General features: G+C 44.8%; 1 protein-coding gene across 3 annotated transcripts in view; it reads left to right on the plus strand.

The window, feature by feature from the left end:
• The window catches only part of CACNA1E (calcium voltage-gated channel subunit alpha1 E), a 311,105-nt gene that overhangs the window by 260,722 nt on the left and 31,848 nt on the right, over positions 1-18,535 (plus strand). For all 3 annotated transcript variants that reach the window (XM_045877252.2, XM_045877253.2, XM_045877254.2), the window contains 9 exons: positions 4,439-4,450; positions 6,116-6,212; positions 8,313-8,473; positions 9,021-9,158; positions 10,281-10,482; positions 11,286-11,450; positions 12,067-12,177; positions 15,931-16,014; positions 16,986-17,111. In XM_045877252.2, coding sequence (XP_045733208.1) covers positions 4,439-4,450; positions 6,116-6,212; positions 8,313-8,473; positions 9,021-9,158; positions 10,281-10,482; positions 11,286-11,450; positions 12,067-12,177; positions 15,931-16,014; positions 16,986-17,111 — 1,096 coding nt within the window. The remainder of the gene's footprint in view (positions 1-4,438; positions 4,451-6,115; positions 6,213-8,312; positions 8,474-9,020; positions 9,159-10,280; positions 10,483-11,285; positions 11,451-12,066; positions 12,178-15,930; positions 16,015-16,985; positions 17,112-18,535) is intronic.

The raw sequence follows: 18,535 nt of genomic DNA on the forward strand, positions 1-18,535 counted from the left end.
CTCTGGAGATAAGCACTGCCAATGCAGAGAACTTCTCATTTCTACTGGTCTTTAGAATTTTTAAAGTTCTTTCACACTATTTATTTCATGCATCACTCAACAGTCCTGTTTTATAGTTGAGAAGTGGATTGCTTGAGACTTTAACTATTTTGACTCATTTGACTAGTAGTCTAGTAGTTCTTTTTTTTTTTTAAGATTTTATTTATTTACTTATTTGACAGAGAGAGAATGAGAACAAGCAGGGGGAGTAGCAGAGGGAGAGGGAGAAGCAGACTTCCTGCAGAGCAGGGAGCCCGATATGGGGCTCGATCCCAGCACCCTGGGATCATGATCTGAGCCGAAGGCAGATGCTTAACCGACTAAGCCACCCAGGCACCCTGCAAAACCAGTTCTTAAGCAGCTGGTATTTTTTACTTCAAGCTTAGGGGCTTTCTCTATTACATTAAACTTCCTTCTACCTCTGTTGTTGTAGTTAGTTCCAAGCCATTAACCCCTGTAAACTCAACTTGGTGGCTTGGTATAGATCTCTCCTCAGCCTTCTGATCCATCTTTCCCTGCTTGGAGACAGACAAGACCTATGGACCAGGTGGACAAGGGCATCCCTGACCTTGTCCATCTGTTCCATCTGTACCTTTTTCTTTCCGTGAACACTCACAGGCCCTAGACTGATTACGCCTAAGGATAAATAGCTCAATATTTGAGCTCAGGAACTGCTCGTTTCTTTTGCTGTTCCTTCTTTGGTTAAAACCCTCCTGTGATTCCCATCCAAAAAGGCACTGTAACATCACAAATAAGGACGTAGATTTCAGAGCTTGACTCAGGTCTGAATCCCAGCATTATGAATTATTAGCTGTCTTAATTCTCTGAACTTCTATTTCCTCATCTATAAGTGGAAATTAAAAATAACTATATTTTGGTTTTGCGAGAATGAATAATATATTCAGTGTCCGGTATGGTGCCAACCCCTTAGCAAGTGCGTATTAAAGTTATGATTGCCTCCCAAATAATAGCCCAGACATTTTAGCAAGGCTCAAGGCTCCTCACAGCATGACCTCCTGTCCCCACCTTACACTCCAGCAAGCCTGTCCATCCTTCTAATGCAAGAGATTCCTTCAGATCCCTGTGCTATTCTCTCCGGGGCTCATGGGGGAAGGCAGAAGGCCATTCCACTTAGAGGAGGGAGAGCTCTTCAGAACCTGATGTCCCTGCTCTGCCTGCCGTGGAAAGAGTTGGTTCCTTGCAGAAATCAATGTGAGAGCATGTCCTTTGAGAAAGGGGGGACCTGGAAGCTGAGGAGCGAGATTACAGTGAATGATGAGTGATTATATATGAAAGATCTGGAGGGCAACTTGACAATTGAGCTGGAAAATTCTCATCTTTTACTGATGAGACATAAGAGAAATGTGGCTTTTTTTTTTTTTTCTGTAGAGCAGCCGGAACCTTACCAAATAACAAATAAGTAGGAAATAAATGGGAAAATGAGTGGCCCAGTTGAGTCCCAATTAAAGGCGGACCAGTACATCCTAGCATGCGAAATTATCCTCAAATTTTAACATTAGAGTCAATTTTTAAACCCGATAAATTTCACTAATTAGTTAGGCAGTGTAAAAAAAATTCTGACTCTACATAGAGTAGCAAAGACTAACAAAGTGTTATCAAGTGATTATATTTAAATGATTTGTAAAACACATGAATTATTTCAAAAATAATATGCCTCCATTAAAGTGAAGAGTTTGTCCTCTTGGTTTGATAAAACATTTCTCTTGTAATCGTGTAGACTTTGATAATGGCTTAAATAGCTCCCCTGTGCATGGATTCAGGAAAGGTAGTTTGGCCTAGCATATGTGTAAGTTGTGATATATTTTAATTAATATTAAAATTAATATTGGGGCGAAGTTGTCAAGACTTTTCTGGACACCGTGGCTTTGTTATCTGGTGTTCCTTTCATTTCAAACGGCAATTTTCAAATCCGTGTTGAACATATGTTAACAAACCCGAGAACCAAGTGTGCTTTTCTGCAACCACTCAAAATCATAGCTTTTCAGTGGTTCCTCTGCTGTGAGGGACTTGTTTGAAAAATGTGCAGAGCAATGACTAATCTTTATTTTGCTTTGGGCCTCTGTCTTATTACTATCCCTGGCTCAACTTTGTGGGAGTCAGCAGGGGACAAATGTCCCCCCCCACCTCTGCTGTACTTTGGCAGCCACAATCAGCTGTTGAGATCAGAGTGTGCTATTAAGGAACCCCATTTTCCAAAACAAGGGACACACAAAGTATACAAGCAATGGGGTCAGATGCTCTTTGTTCCATAGCAGAATATTTTAGTAGGATCCTGGGGCAAAATTAATTATAGAGAACAAATTCTGTCCTTTATCCAGGTGTGTGGGAAGAGCAAGAAATTTGGGGCCTTCCTTCATAAAATGGGCATCTGTGAGTATGAACCTCTGAGAACCCGTTCAGATGCTCTTGGACGTAAAGGTCCCAGAGTTGAGGACCTGGGCTAAGCAACAGGTAAAAGCCTGGAGTGTGTCACTCTAAATCACCTGCCCATCTATTGATCCTACTCTGTTCTCTCATTTTAGGGATATGGAATATTCTCCCTAAGCTTTCCCTCAAGATGAATGTAGCCTGGGGAAAGGAAGGTGACCTATGTAGTTGTTTTGGGGAAATTTTCAATCAAATGATTGCATTTTTCCCCTGGCACGTAGCTTGCGATTATACTTTCATTGGTTTGCTTGTTTACTTGAGGTCTTTCCTCCCTACTAGACTTGGTAAGTTTCAAGAAGTGAGGGACGCCATTTGTTTTACTCACGGTGGTATATCCACACCCAGAAGAGTGCCTGGCGTATATTAAAGACTCCATCAGTGCTGTGATATGAGTGGATAAAGGTGCGTTTGGCCTACTCACCATGTGCCCAGTCTCGTGCATGAGAAGGCACTGTTATAACTCAGGAAAAGATACTATCTTTGCCTTCTGAACACTCAGAGGGTGTCACACGAGGGATTTAAGATTTATAAAGCCTTGGGTTTGATCCCAAATCACCATTAATTTGGCAATTACTGTGAAAATGAATGTAATTTTGAATATGAGATCATTTACTGAGTAAAATAATCGTGAGAAGTCTTTGCTTGTGACATAGAGTGGTGTAATGTAGGTTTGTGTTACATTAAAAAGATTAAGGATGGAGAAGAAGTACCCTTTCCAGCAACCAGCAACTGGGAACCACAGCCTGAATTCTAGACAGTTCTACATGGCTGAAGGTGGATTCATCAATGGTTCCACCGTGGCTCACTCACTGAGGGATCTCATGCAAGGCACATCTTCCTGGGGATGCAGTTAAGTGGATTTCAGGGATCTTTTCCCGCTCTAGAATTTGGTTTGACAGAGCCTGGAACCAAAACCTTCTGCTGCCGAGGCTTAGCGGTATAGAGCAAGAGCTCCGACCATCGTATGGTCTTAGCTTCAAGGCCCAGCTCGCCCTGCTAATGCTAGGTACTCCTTAGCCTCTCTGAATCATGTCTGGTGAAATGGGGATAGTCATAGCTATGTGTCCTAAGGTTATTAGAAGGTCCAAAGAAAGAGTTGCACTAAAAGTGCTTAGCATAGAGTCTAGCCAAGAGGAAATATGCAGAAAGTTAGCTCTCATTATTTCTAATCTCAAATATTTCATATTTATGCTCTCACCCTTTTTATTATTGGTAAGCCTCCAAATAGAGCTGGGATGATTTTTCTCTGAGCTGCACAGTAAATAGCTCATGATGGACAGTTGGTCATTTAACTTATCAAAGGGCATCCCTTTATGTGCCATCAGGACCTTGATACACAATGCCTTCCCCCATATTTTGAGATGGTTTTATGGTGTTGCTCATCCATGCTTTTAGGAGATGTCCTACTATCCCTGTCAGAGGGGTCATGTGCCCCATTGCAGATGAAATCCTTCGGAAGCGTAGGTACGCCACTGTGACATGAAATGCCTTGCCTAACAGAATTTATGGCCCAGAGCAGACCTAATTCCTTTCTCCTGGTTTCTTATAAATTCACTGGAAGTAGAGTTTGTCTGAAGACCACTAAGGAAATGGAAGTAAAAGACTCTATTTAGGAAACATCACTAGACTGGGCTCCATGAAATCAAGCACAATATGGGGAATGCCATCTAGTTAGACGCAGTTTCACTGGTGCTTGCAAAGGGCCTTTGCCTTTGCAGGTTGGAGAGGTGGGTGTGAAGCAAATGGTGCACTGGTCCTTCCTTTCACAAAGCGTGTGGACTCGACAAGTGCCAAGGCTGTAAGCGGGATCTCCTGGGCCTGTGCTTGTCCAATTCCCTGTCGCTGTACAGTTTCCTGTCCTCCCTGAAGTTTTCTGACTGTTTCCTTCTCTCCACCCCCCTTCCTCTTTTTTTTTTTTTTTTTAACTGCTTTCTGCTTGGATCCTCCATAGGAACGCTTTGGGGTAAATATTGTTCTCACTTTTCTTTGAAGTAAAGAATCCGGGAAGTGGGTTGGAGGAGGGTGCAAGTACAGTTGGGAGGGAAGGAGCCTGCCCACTGAAAAAGGACTGGTGAGTGTATATGAATGGTAAGTTCTCACTGACATCCAAGAGAACAAAAATTAGGAGTCGCCAAGCCTTCTTGGGAAGTGATCATTTACATTGGTTTGGGTATGTATTTGGCTTGGAAGTTGCCTTTTTTAGGTAGGTAGATATATGAATGTAATACAGTAAAAGAGTTTATAAAATATACAGAACCCCTGGATGCAAACGACCTTCTAATGCAGTACTCTTGGATTATCTATATCCGAAGCTCGAATGGAATAAGAATGGCTTATAGGCCATGGCCTACAGCCATTAAGAGGGTCTTTAAATTCACATTCTGGGCAAAGCCAGCATTCCCTGAATGATATTAAATGTCTTCCTACCTTGCCTTCTGTGGAAGCATAGATCTTTTATCTCCCTGCCAGAGGGTGGGTGGTGGGTATGGCAGGAAGGACGAGGTAAAAAGCAGGCAGAAGCCCTTGTAGTTCCCATCTGATGTTCTGGATCCTGTTTCCCTGAGCTGTTGGTGTCATGGTACTCTGAACCAACAGGAGGAAAGAACCAGAGCCTGAGCTCACTCTTCAGAGTCTTATTTCCTACCATCTGTGTGTGTCTTTTACAAATTGCAATTGTTTGTATTGAATGCAAAGATCTCAGGGGATAAGCAGGATGGAGAGAGAAATGCAGGTTGATTGATTCATTTCGTTCCTGAAAATAAAAAGAGAAGTGTATTTTATCTATTAGGAGCAAACGTTTCCAAGCGGCTGAATAGGGATGCTCATGAGCTGAAGGGCAAGGATAAAGGTGGGCAGGGCCTGCAGTTTGGGCCTTCTCCAACTCTCTGGCTCTCCACAGCCTGTGCTAGGTATAGAGTGTCTCAGATGGGAAGGGACTGCAGAAAGAGCCAGCCATGCACAGATAACTGGGGTGTGAGCCAAGGTCCTGGCAAGAAGCCCGCGTGACATGCTTTCTCTGGAAGCGGTAGCCAACACAGCAGGAGTGTCATGTCCCCAGTGCCCTTCCTCACCCTGCTCTCCCCTGAACTAATGAACTCTGCAGGGGTGACAAACCTACAGCCAAAGAAAGGACTAGGTCAAGTCCCCTGATGAGACTTGCTTTCAACTGGGGTTTCCTCAAATGGGTATTCCTCTCAAATATCATTTGAGAGCCTGCTACTGAAGAAGCACCAGAGCAGGCACAGTGGGGATCCAGAGTGGACTGCCAGTCATGTTCCCTAGTCAGTTGGTCTTCCATCTGCATTCTGCTGGTGTGGTAATGAGCCGCATTACTCCGGCCAGTGGGGAGAGGAAGCGTTCATTACCATACATGCATGGATGCCTCTGGGTACATGCCTGTGTGTTCCTCTGTGTGAGGACACGTGGGAGTGTGTGCACACTGGGGAGTGAATTGAAAATTTTCCCAGGGCATGTTTTGTGGGGTTATTCTGAAGGGAGTCTACTCTGACCCAATCTCTGGTCTCTTGCCTAAGTGTCTCCCCTTTTACCCTGTTGTTAATGCAGTCGTATGAATGCCACTTTCATTTCTCCCCCTGTCCTCTGACCTCTGGGGGCCTCCCCGCTGCAGAACAAACAAGGGGCGAGACATCAAGACCATCAAATCTCTGAGGGTCCTCCGAGTTCTTAGGCCGCTGAAGACCATCAAGCGCTTGCCCAAGCTCAAGGTAACATTTCCCGAGGCCCCTTCTCCCATCTTGTCTTTAGCTGTGATCAGCCTGCTTTTGGAGGATCATTTCTGGGAAATTCCTTTTGCTCACACAGAGACTGGGGTTCTTTCAAATGCCTGAGTTAAAGGCCTTCATTTCAAAGAAAAATAACCAATGGGCCAAGAAATCTATAAGGGGGCTTTGACTTCTTGAGTCCAGCCCCAGGTGGTATTTTGTATATACTCTGCCTGTGGCATGTCATCCAGAAAGAACCCTGTGTCATTTAGGTGCACTCAGAACAACAAAATGGAAGTGGCAGGAGTCCTCTATGTTGTGGGCTACACGTTAGATCATGCTGAGTAACCTGGGATGCTTTCTTCCCTCATAATTCTTGGGAAGGAAAGGATTTTCTAGCCCTGACCCTTCATATTTTTAAGGCATAGATTGGTCGGTAACTTGCCCAAGAACACAGTCATTTTTGGCAGAAGCAGAGAATGGGGAAGCAAGCTAACGTGAATTGAGTTTTTCCTGTTGCCAGGACCTGCGCTTTCATAGCTATATTACCTTGGTTCTCCTCTTTTCTGGCCCATGCCCTCCCTGCTCCATCCTCCTGGGGCACCTGCCCTCAAGGTGTGCTTTACCATTCAAGCCCAGTTTGCTAACATGAGCCCTCCTTCCCCCCCCGCCCCCTCCCCCCACACATAAATTGCGATTAACGGAAGCTGAAACTTCATGGGGGAAAAATTCTTCCTCTGAATTCCTGAGCGACAGCCTGCCACCATGAGGGAGGGACCAGGACTCCCGGTTCACAGTCCAGAGGTCCGCTCACTGCTGCCCCAGGCCACAGGGCCAGCCGACTGAGCCACAGCGCAGGGCCTGAGCCCAGTCTCCAGGTTCCTTACAACCCTCTACCATCGTAGTGCCAGGCCTTGTCCGTGCCCATAAATACTCCTTTCTGCCAGGGGGCCTGGGGCCCTAACCACTATTGTTAGCTGCAGCCCAGGCCCCAGGGGTCTCCTTTCTTCTGAGCTATGCTGGGGTCCTAAGGAGACTGCAGACAGCATGATGAGATTAGTTAACAGGCTGGAGAGTGCAACCGCACCCTTGGTTAATTCCATTTAATTAGGAAGTGCTGGCTTCTGGCTTCTCACGCTCTCTGCAGCTCCATAACCTGAGGCAAGTATAGGTGGCTCTGATGAATCTGTAAGGCTGCGGGCTGCTCACCTTCCCTGCAGTGTTGAACTAATTAAACCAGTGCTGTTCATCCAGCGCTGTGACGAAGCAACTGCACAAACGTGCAAGGGCACAAATGCAGTGCCACCATGGGGCACCACTTTCCAGTGAGCTAAACCTAAAAACCTAGAAAATAACCTAAAAATGGCTTGCAATGTGTTGAATTCCTGTGTAACCCCTCAGGATTCTGCAGAGGGACACCCATGGCCTGTAACTGGAGAGCAAGTCTCTGATTCTGCCCACCCGTCCCCCTACCCTATGAGAAGGCAGCTCCCCATCCCCACCCGCACCACCGATTGAATCTTCATCCCCAATACAGCCCGCCTTAAGCTAAAAACATTTACATGAAGTGTTGAACATACTTGGAGCGAATGTAGGAATTTATTCCAAGTATCATTAAATACTAAGTAATAATTTACTCTCTGATCCATTTAAAACGGTAAAGAGAAAAACAATACATATTCAGTATATAAACCGAATCTAAGAATGTCACCAAATAGATGTCGGGTTAGGGACAAGCCATTTAATGGCCAGAAAGGGCTGAATGTTCTCAGAGATCCCTTTCTGCAATAGATTTCTGTGCCTCCCGCTAATTGGAGTACACCTGTTGGGAGACCACAAAGGACTCCCTGCATTGCCTGCTGCCATTTGGTTTCTACTGTTTTGGGTTTGCTTTCAGATTCAGAGCAGGTGTGCCCTTCCAGGTGGTAGATTCTTGCAGTCATGACCGGCTTGGAAGCCAGCTCTGAATCCCATGCGTGTTACTTCTTAGTAAGACGCACCTTCTATGTGGGGCTGGCAGGTGGTGATGTGGCCCTCACTCAGCTCTAGGCAAAGGCACAGGCCTTTCCGGGGACCCACAGGGCTTTTGACTTCTCTTTGCAGGCTGTCTTCGACTGTGTGGTGACCTCCTTGAAGAACGTCTTCAACATCCTCATTGTCTACAAGCTCTTCATGTTCATCTTTGCTGTCATTGCAGTCCAGCTCTTCAAGGGAAAATTCTTTTATTGCACAGACAGTTCCAAAGACACAGAGAAGGAGTGCATGTAAGTGCGACCAGCACGCGCTGCTCACCTTCTCTGACACGTATTCCGGTGATGCCCGCTCAGCCCTCCACACATAGCTCTTCTCTTTCTCTCTTACCTCTCTCACATTTCTTCTTTTAGGAAAAAGGCAAGATAGGAAATTGTTAAACTTTTATTGAGCACCTCTTTTGTGTCAGACATGGTACATGGCATTTTACACCCAGTTTTTCACTTTAAGTCTTTGCAGTGACCTTTTGAGATAGGTTTCATTTACATATTCTAGATGTGGAAGCTGAGGCTCAGAAAGTTTAAATTGCTCAAGGTTACACATGGTGACGGTTACACACGGTGACTAGTAAAAGGATTAGGATTTAATCTTCCATGTCTACTAGGCACCGAATACAACTTTTATCCCACAATCATAGACTGCCTTTGATAAGGCTCTGCTTTCTTCCTCACATCTGTATGCCGATTATTACTCAGCCACATTATTGAAGTTTGTAGAATCTCCTTCCTCTCCCACGAGCTATAGTGAAGAGGCCCTATTTCATCTGTACTCTGGTTTTAGAGGCAACTATGTAGATCATGAAAAAAACAAGATGGAGGTGAAAGGCCGGGAATGGAAGCGCCATGAATTCCACTATGACAACATTATCTGGGCCCTGCTGACCCTCTTCACCGTCTCCACAGGGGAAGGATGGCCTCAGTGAGTGATGGGTTTGAGTTGGCATGCTTGTCTGTGAGCTGGGATAGGACCCCGTGGTTGCCTTGAGAAGCTTATTCAAGATAAACGAGGCTGACCCTTTCTTATTCTCCTAGGGAAAATAAGTGGTTATGAGTGGGCGAGACAGGCAGAAGAGAGGAGGAATGAAAAGCCTTAAGGCAAAAATCAAGAGGGAGATAACAAAGTCAGAAATATTTGCAACTCTTATTGTTTTAGTCTCTGGGGATGGTTTTAGACATATTTATCCTCCAAGTTGGCCCTTCACCTGAGGATTGAGGGTTAAGAATGAGCTGGAAGAGGGGCACCTCAGTGGTTCAGTTGGTTAAGCATCTGACTCTTAATCTCAGCTCGGTTCTTGATCTCAGGGTCATGAGTTCAAGCCCCACATTGGGCACCATGGTAGGTATGGAGCCTACTTAAAAAAAAAGAGAAAGAGAATGAACTGGAAGAACTCAGAGACCCTTTCTGTGATCATACCTGTCATGAAGAAGACAACAGAATGCAGTTTCTTTTTTCTTTTCTTTTTTTTTTTTTTTTTTAGAGAGAGTGTGAGTGGGGTGGGAGAGGGGCAGAGGCGGAGAGGGGGAGAAAGAATCTTAAGCAGGCTCCACGCCCAGCATAGAGCCCAATGAGGGGCTCGATCTCATGACCTGAGCCGAAATGAAGAATCTGGTGCTTAACTGACTGAGCCACCCAGGTGCCCCTAGAATGCAGTTTCTTAGGCTGCCGATGGCTGATTTTTCAGAGACTTGGCAATTACTAAGACCCCACTTTCTGGTGGCAGCATACCCTAGTTGGTAAAATGCCAAATAGACATCCGGCATCTCTTGGTATTAAATATGACAACCTAAGATATAAAATAATGTCACTCTTTCTTAGCAGTTGGATGCATGATGGGACAGGGCTTAGAAAGGGCAGTGGACTGGGGATCACTGGATCTTCACCAGCTTGGTTATGGACCCTAAAAATTACGGTGGATCTTCAAAGTCAGGGAAGCCACATAAGAAAATATAATAGGTGGCACATCTCCTAACGAAGCCTTAAGTCAGGGCCACTGCCAAGATTGCCGTCCACCATCCATGCCCCCTCATTCTGTCCCTACAGAGTCTTACAGCATTCTGTTGATGTGACAGAGGAAGACCGAGGACCAAGCCGCAGCAACCGCATGGAGATGTCCATCTTTTATGTGGTCTACTTTGTGGTCTTCCCTTTCTTCTTTGTCAATATCTTTGTGGCTCTCATCATCATCACCTTCCAGGAGCAAGGGGACAAGATGATGGAGGAGTGCAGCCTGGAGAAGAACGAGGTAAAAACAAGTGGTCTAGAGCATGGGAGTGCAGGGGTTCCAGAAAGGATGCTTGGAACCGCAGTGGTAGGAAGGAAGACTGAATTGTCTTAACTTTATTAAAAATGACAGAAGATAGGAAAAATTAATTATTCAGTCATTAAATATTTTTTGAACATATGCTCTTTTAAGACCTAGGCATGAGGCACAGAGAACTGGAAGGTTTATGATGTAGTCCCTACCTTTAAGCAGTGAATAGTCTAGAAGTGGCAGTAAAAGATGTGTACCAAAATTACAACATTAAGACATTTGCTTACCCGGCTGTGTCCTTCTGTGGTATGTATTTGCTGTAAGGATAAGGGATATGGCTTGCTTATTGCAGCTTTTCTAGTAACAAGCATAGTTTTGGCATGTTGTAGGGTTCATTATTTTTGTAATGGAATGGAACAGAAACTGTTTGAGACTATGAGAGAAATTCAAATACAGTGCTATGCGAACGCACAGGGAGATAGATTTTTACATCTGACCGAGGGCATCGGGTAAGGCTTCCTGCCTGCTCATGTTGGCTGCAGCCTGTGTAAAGGACATCACTAATCACCATGAAGTCCACATCCCATGTGCTAGCCCAGTTCTGTGTACTCATTTAAAGGGACCAAGTAGTTTTGTCCCCATAATCCCTGCTGCCCTTTTTACCTTTTGCTTGTCCAGCCCGACCCTATGTTTTCCTGCACTGTCCTGTTCTTCTAGCCACCTGACAGAGAGCCCACCAGTGGGCGAGGTTGAGGGAACTTGAGCTTGGGCTAATAGCTGTAACTTTCCTTCAGAGGGCGTGCATCGATTTCGCCATCAGTGCCAAACCTCTCACCCGCTACATGCCGCAGAACAGACACACTTTCCAGTACCGCGTGTGGCACTTCGTGGTGTCCCCGTCCTTCGAGTACACCATCATGGCCATGATCGCCTTGAACACTGTCGTGCTGATGATGAAGGTGAGGGCGTGGTGGCTGGGAGGCACTCAGCAGATGGGGCCTTTGGGGCCCGGTACCTCCCAGGGCTTGAGACACCGGGCGGACGCTTCCCTCCTTCCCTTCTTCTCTCCTGCGGAATCTCTTTTTGATCTTGTCCCATTCAGCAGCCCAGCCTCTGGGCCTTCTGGGCAAAATGCAGTGAGACCTATAGTCGCAGGCCAGTAGTGCCCAGGGCCCCGGGGGCTGGTGACCATCAGATTCAGACGAGAGTGGGAATGTCAGGAGATCTACATGATCATGGAGTTCTAAAGGAGTGTTAGAAGAGGTGTGATCTTATTTAATAATAAATGGTAAGAAAATGTTTCTGTCCCTCTCACCTTCCTCTTTAGGAAGACTGGCTGTTTTTGCTAATAAGTAGCCACCGTAGGGCATGGTCTGTGGTTTCCCCTGTGTTGTCTTGTTCTGCTATGTGGGATGCATGGTCCTCCTCGCTGGCACGTCCGTCGTGCCTCCTACACCACACGCCAGAGTGTCCCCCAAGGGCAGGGATGAGCGATGTCCAGCCTCGATGACAATGGAATATCCCCCCTCACCTTAAGGGTTTGATTCTTTTTCTCCTCTTTTCTCTTCTTGGCAGTACTACTCTGCTCCCTGTACCTATGAACTGGCCCTGAAGTACCTGAATATTGCCTTCACCATGGTGTTCTCCCTGGAATGTGTCCTAAAGATCATCGCGTTCGGCTTCCTGGTACGGCATGCCATGTACCCCACCATCGCGCTTGTCTTCCCTGCCTTCTGCAGGCCTTCCCAGCCTTTGCTAGAAGGGGAGTGGCTCCCACTCTTCCAGAAATGGTTCACACACCTGACCTAACTGTGGGCCTGTTTCAGCTGCTCAGTAAACTGCCCGAGAAACAAGAGGATGCATGAGGGTATTAGGAGAAAGGGCAAAGGAAACCAGATCCCCAGCTCCATACTCCTCCAGCCATCAGCTCTGGTCCTGTCAGGTTCTATCAGTGGTCAAGGGGTGACAGAATTCTTAATAGAACTGCAATTTATTTGTCAATAGGGAGCAAAACAAAATTTGGACTAATAAGCCTTGAGTGTTTATTTACTGGTAAAAGGTATAAGATTTTATAATTCAAGTGGGAAAATGTCTGTCCCTCTTACCCTCAAACATAGCAGATACTAGATTTTACCTAATTGTCCTCCTCCCGTTAGTTACATGAAGCACAATTTCTGCTAACAAAAATAAATGTTTATTACTTAAGCTTACAAAGGCTTGTGACCATTAAAGGGTGTGAGAGAGAGAGAGAGAGAGGGAGAGAAAGGTAAATTGGTAGATAGGTATGCTGGAATTAGGTTTGAAGAGGGTTGGGCTGAGTTTTTCTTGTATGAGTCTTTTATTTCTCTTCAACTATTAATTACAATTGCTTGGCACATTCATGCATCTCCTTTCAATGGTGTTAAGCAAACCTAGCCCTTGGTTTCAGTGTCCTATAAACAAAATAGTTCTCTCTGCTACCACCCTCCTTGTTCCAGCGTTTACAGTGAGATCAGTAAAATGCAGATTAACCCCACTTGATGGCTGGTTCACCCTTACTTAGTATGTGAGCTACCATTTTAAGTTATGTGTGTATGTGGCTTTCCCTGCAAGAAAAGAAACTTTGCTGATTATCCGAATAGGGGTTTGTCTGGTAGCAGCTTTAGCAGGGACTCTGGACTGGGCTTGATAATTGTGAGTGTTGATTGTGGGGGTTGCTTTTGGTCTCCTAATGGTTCTTTGAAAAGCCATTAACTTGATGGTTTGGGGAGGGGAGTTGAAGAGAGCCCATTGCAGGTGGCTGCATTGTTGCTCGCTTGACTCCCCTTTGAGTATTTTGAGACTTGGGGAAATAAAAAAGTAAAAAGAAACTACCACCAACAAAGATGCCTTTATAATACAGTCTAGCCCTGAGCAGGGTGAGCAGAGTGAGGGACAAGCTGGTGCCACAACAGGGAAAGTTTTTCTATGCATCTTGATTACTTGCATATGCTATTGACATTGTCTGCGACTTAAGTCCCCAACTGTGCAGTAATTACGGTGAACGCTGAATACATACTTATAAGCTTAACTAGACTCGCTCCAAAGCCTGCCTCCTTCCCACCCTCACCTCCATATTTTCATTCAAGGTCTAGAGGCATTTTCACACGATAAAAGACACCACTACTCCCAAATAAGTCTTTACATTGTTATAGTACTCTGGGTTTTCGGAATATCCTAACGTATACTATTTTGTTAGATCTTCTCAATGATTCTGAAATACACATGGCAGATGCCATCATTATCATTGTTGATGTTGATTTAAATGAGGAACTTGAAGTTCAGAAAAATTGTGTAGCTTTTTAAAGATGACAGAATAAAAGGCAGTAGAAATGGAAAGTGGGATGGGAATAAAAAAGGAAGAAGGAAAAAGAGGGAGAGAATGAACATTGGTTGCCATATTAAGTACCAAACTCTTTATATGTTACTCATTTTAGCTTCATAACAGCTCTACTTAGAGAGGCGTTATCAGTTTCTTTTATGGATGGGCTAGGGCTCAAGAAGATTCAGTGCTTTGCCCAAGGTCACTAAAAGGCAGAGCCAGCATTCAGATCCTGATCTAATCTGGCTTGAAACGCACAGTCTGTCCACAGCAATCTACTAGTCTACACTACACTGTGCTATTCTAAACCATATTGTATCATAAAGCCCCTTCAGCTGGAATCCAGAGCTCCTGTCCTCTGAGACCTAGATTCATGTTCTCTCTACTATATGGGGGCCTATCCAAGAATTAAGAAGCTTAGCCAAGGTTGGAAATAGGAGAGCCCTGAGAGCTGAGGAACTCTGAGACTTGATTTGGTTCCACTCCTGAGGAAGTAGGTATTCTTCATGGAAAAGTGAATTTGTGAGGCTGTGTGCCCTGTTTCTCTGCATGCCCAGCAGGTGCTGGTGGCTTTGGAATCAGACAAGCCTCTCTAAGCCTTAGCTTTGTCACTCAAAATGAGGATCACTATAGTTGCCTTATAGCCTTAGATACTTTGTTGTGTGTACCTAGCTAAGCAGTGTACCCAAGGCATCAAGGCTCTAGTCCCGAGTAGGTGCTCCTTAAAGATCACTAGTGGGGTGCCTGGGTGGCTCAGCTGGTTAAGCGTCTGACTCTTGATTTCAGCTCAGGTCATGATCTCAGGGTCATGGGATCAAGCCCCGTGTGGTGCTCCACACTCAGCAGGGAGTCTGCTTGAGATTCTCTCTTTCCATCTCCCTCTGCCCCTACCCGCCCCCGCCCACTCACGTTCTAAGAAAGAAAGAAAGGAAAGGAAAGGAAAGAAGGAAGGAAGAAGAAAGAAAGAAAGAAGAAAAAGAAAGAAAGGAAAAGAAAGAAAGAAAAAGAAAAGAAAGCTTTGCTCTCACCATACTCCTTTCCTCTCACTATTTGTGTGTCTCTGCCCACTCTTCTTGCCAACCCTGCTACTGAGTATTTTATGAACATAGGGTATTGAGGGTATTGATCACGACCTACCCATAGGATCCATGGGAGAAACGAATGGAAAGAACACAAGGGCCTAGCCATTATCTGGCACATACTGTAAAAGTCACTAATGCTCATTGTGAAGGTGGGGGGGTTGACTTCAGCAGTGCTCTGAGAGTCTGTTATGGGAGCTGCTGCCCAAGGACAAGCCAGTGATTTTGGAAACCCAAGTGTTCTGTTTCTTTTAAGGAATATAGTCCAAGGTCTGTTCACCTGAGTGGTGGAGATGGCAGCAGAACCTACCTACTGTCTCTGTTAAGCAGGCTGTTACATGGCTGGTGCATTTGCCAGGTCCTTTATTTCTCCTCCATCTCCTTCAACCCACTCATTTTATTACTCAAGAGGTATAACAGAGCTGAGAAAGAGGGGAAGGATGAAGTCTATTCATCCTATTGCCCTGTGGAGTTAGGAGAAGATTTTTGGTACATCTTTTGGACCTTAATGACTTAAGACATCACTGTGAATTTTATTTTGGCCTTTAAAGACTTAAGACATCACTGTGAATAGTTGAAAGTCAGAACTGTATAATTATAGGGTCACATGATATAGACAATTTAAAAGTTGTAGAAAACCTTAGAGTAATATGGTAAATAATTTTATTGTCTTGTAGGTGACAATGATGATCTTTCCTTTTTTTGACTTTATAATATTCTTGGCCACAGATCTCTTTCTTACATATTTTTTTATGTAGCTTTTTAGTGACAGCTACAAAAACGAGGTCTTCAAGTAGTGAGAAGACTGCTTTCCCAAATGAGAAATTCCCAAGTCAGTAAAGAAATACCATTTCCTGTTAGAAATGGGAAAACAAAAGCCAAAGTTAGAATTGCTCTTGTACGTGAATTGACAAGTTTTAATTCCAAGTGACAAACTTATGTAATTAAAGATATCTTTTCTCCATTTCTTTTTCTTTTCCTCCTTTTTCTGGTGCTCCCGTGACTGAATTCACATGGCAGAACTATTTTCGAGACACCTGGAATATCTTTGACTTCATCACGGTGATTGGCAGTATCACAGAAATCATTCTGACAGACAGTAAGGTGAGTGGCTCGTATATCCTTGTCTTTAAGCTTGGCTCTGAAGTAGCATTAAAAAAATCCTTTGTGCATGCAGTCCATTTTTTAAAAAAGGTTTATTTATTTATTTATTTGAGAGAGAGTGAGTGAGCACGAGCAGGGGGAGGGCCAGAGGAAGAGGGAGAAGCAGGCTTCCCGCTGAACAGGGAGCCCGACACGGGGCTCGATCCCAGGATCCTGGGATCATGACCTGAGCCAAAGGCCGATATTCAACCAGCTGAGCCACCCAGGCACCTCCCCCATACAGTCCATTTTTAGCTCATCGAACCAAATGTGTAGCCCTCTTAAGTGCTGGGAGCTTATTTCCTCACTCCTGAGCTGCAAACACTGGAGTGGCACTGGGTCTCGTGGAAGGTTTTGTTCATTTGCATGACTCAACAGCAGCCACCTAATGGGGTCAGTGCAATAGGCAGTACCGGAAGAAGCCTCGCATGCACAGTGTTCTGCTAGATTCTTTGGGAGAGACAAAAGAAGCACAGTATCATTGCCCTCAAAGTTGTTAGACCTGAATCGTTTCCCTAAAATTGTTTATCCTAAAGAAGACTTGGAGACCTCATTGTAATTCTCATCGAATGTGGGCATGACCGTCATATGTGCTAGAGGGATTATTCGGTCACCTCTTTGGCCTCTAAGTGCAGTTAGGACCATGAGGGCCCCTTGGAAGACTAGAGAGGCTGGTTTTCTCTGACACATGCTGGGCACTCTTCTGGGGGTACTACCCATACCCTTCTACCTGGGAATAGAGGGCAGGCCTGGGAGGGCTTGGAGAGATGGTCCTCACTGGCCCATCAGTTGGAGATGGGGTTGAAAACACAAGACAGGATCCGTGTCCAATTTTATGATCTGAATGAGGGATAAATATGCAAATACTAGTGGGTAGTGTTTTCTAAATGACCGTAATGTCACTAACTAGGAGCTTCCTTTTGGTCCACCAGCTGGTGAACACCAGTGGCTTCAACATGAGCTTTCTGAAGCTCTTCCGAGCCGCGCGCCTCATCAAGCTTCTACGGCAGGGCTACACCATCCGTATTTTACTTTGGACCTTTGTGCAGTCCTTTAAGGTAAGCGGCATCAACTCCCCCTCTCTGTCTTATCAGGTGGAACACTGCCGGGCCACAGCGTGTCATTACACAGGTCCCTTGACCTCCAGGAATGAGTGTTTGTCAGATGCATCCAATAAATACAGCAGTTCTCAGTTACAGTGCAGCTTAGCTGGGCCACAGTCAGCTCGTGCCTAACTGGATAGAATGTCATTCTAGAAAAACACCTCCACTTTGTTTTGTTTTTTTTTTTTTATTTTTATTTTTTTAATTTTTTTAATTTTTTTTATTTTTTTTAAAAGATTTTATTTATTTATTTGAGAGAGAGAGTGAGAGAGAGAGAGAGCACAAGAGGGAGGAGCGGGAGAGGGAGTAGCAGACTCCCTGCCGAGCAGGGAGCCCGATGCGGGACTCGATCCCGGGACTCCAGGATCATGACCTGAGCCGAAGGCAGTCGCTTAACCAACTGAGCCACCCAGGCGCCCAACACCTCCACTTTGTAACTCGCTTATCTTCTCTGTTGACTGAGGCCAGGGCTTGTCTGAGAAGATAGTCCAAAAAGCTCCAAGCAATCCATCCGTGTCTGGAGCCAGCTTCTGCATTTTCAGGGACTTGCCAATGGCTTAATTTCACATGACCAGTTTTTCAGAGGACTCCTTGAGTTGTGTTTGATTGCAGGATGATTCATACAGTCCCGTTCTTGTCTTTGTTAGTGTGTTTCCTCAACCACTGAGTGTATGGCATGTTCATGGTCACCTCTGTGTCCTACAGTCTAATAGGATTTTTGGGCCAGGCTGATGTAGTGAGCTGCTTCAGATGGTCTCATGGGGCCATACAGGGGTGTATGTATAAGAAATAGAAGTTTAAAAGTGACCTGAAATCCACTCTAATTGCAGAGACTTCCTGCAAAAGAAGTTTTACAAACAGATTTCAATGTCTTCAGGCTGTAGCAGATATCATAGTTTGTTTTGAAGTTTGGGGGGTCTAAGTGCTGTTCAAATGCCTACTATTTTTCCTCTTATTAAAAAAAGCTTTTCAATGAATGTGTTTTGAAAATAAATTTGATGACCTTGATTCAAAGCTGAGAAATCGTGAATTTACCAATTGTCTCCTTTATTTAATTTAATTATTTATGTATTTTAATTGAACTAGAGAAGGTCAGCCAGTGAATACAATAGTTTCTCATCATTTGGAAAAGTGTTCACCCCACACCATCATTACTGACTTATTCTCCACTGAGGTCCTGCGGGTTTGATATGTGAGACCAGTTGTAAGGATGTTCAGGCTCCTACAAGCAACCTTGACATTTTTATCATATCCAGAGTAATTGTTTGGTGTCATGACTCCCACAGAGGCCTCACCTCAATGAAAAGAATTTTGCCAAAGCTACATGACAGAGGAGAAATCTAAAACCTTAGTAAGAATTTACCGAGTCTCAGGTGAAT

Source organism: Mirounga angustirostris, unplaced genomic scaffold (genome assembly GCF_029215605.1).
Source record: "Mirounga angustirostris isolate CCGP_5_RB_7025 unplaced genomic scaffold, mMirAng1.0.hap1 SCAF_6, whole genome shotgun sequence".
In the NCBI taxonomy this organism is placed as follows: Eukaryota; Metazoa; Chordata; class Mammalia; order Carnivora; family Phocidae; genus Mirounga; species Mirounga angustirostris.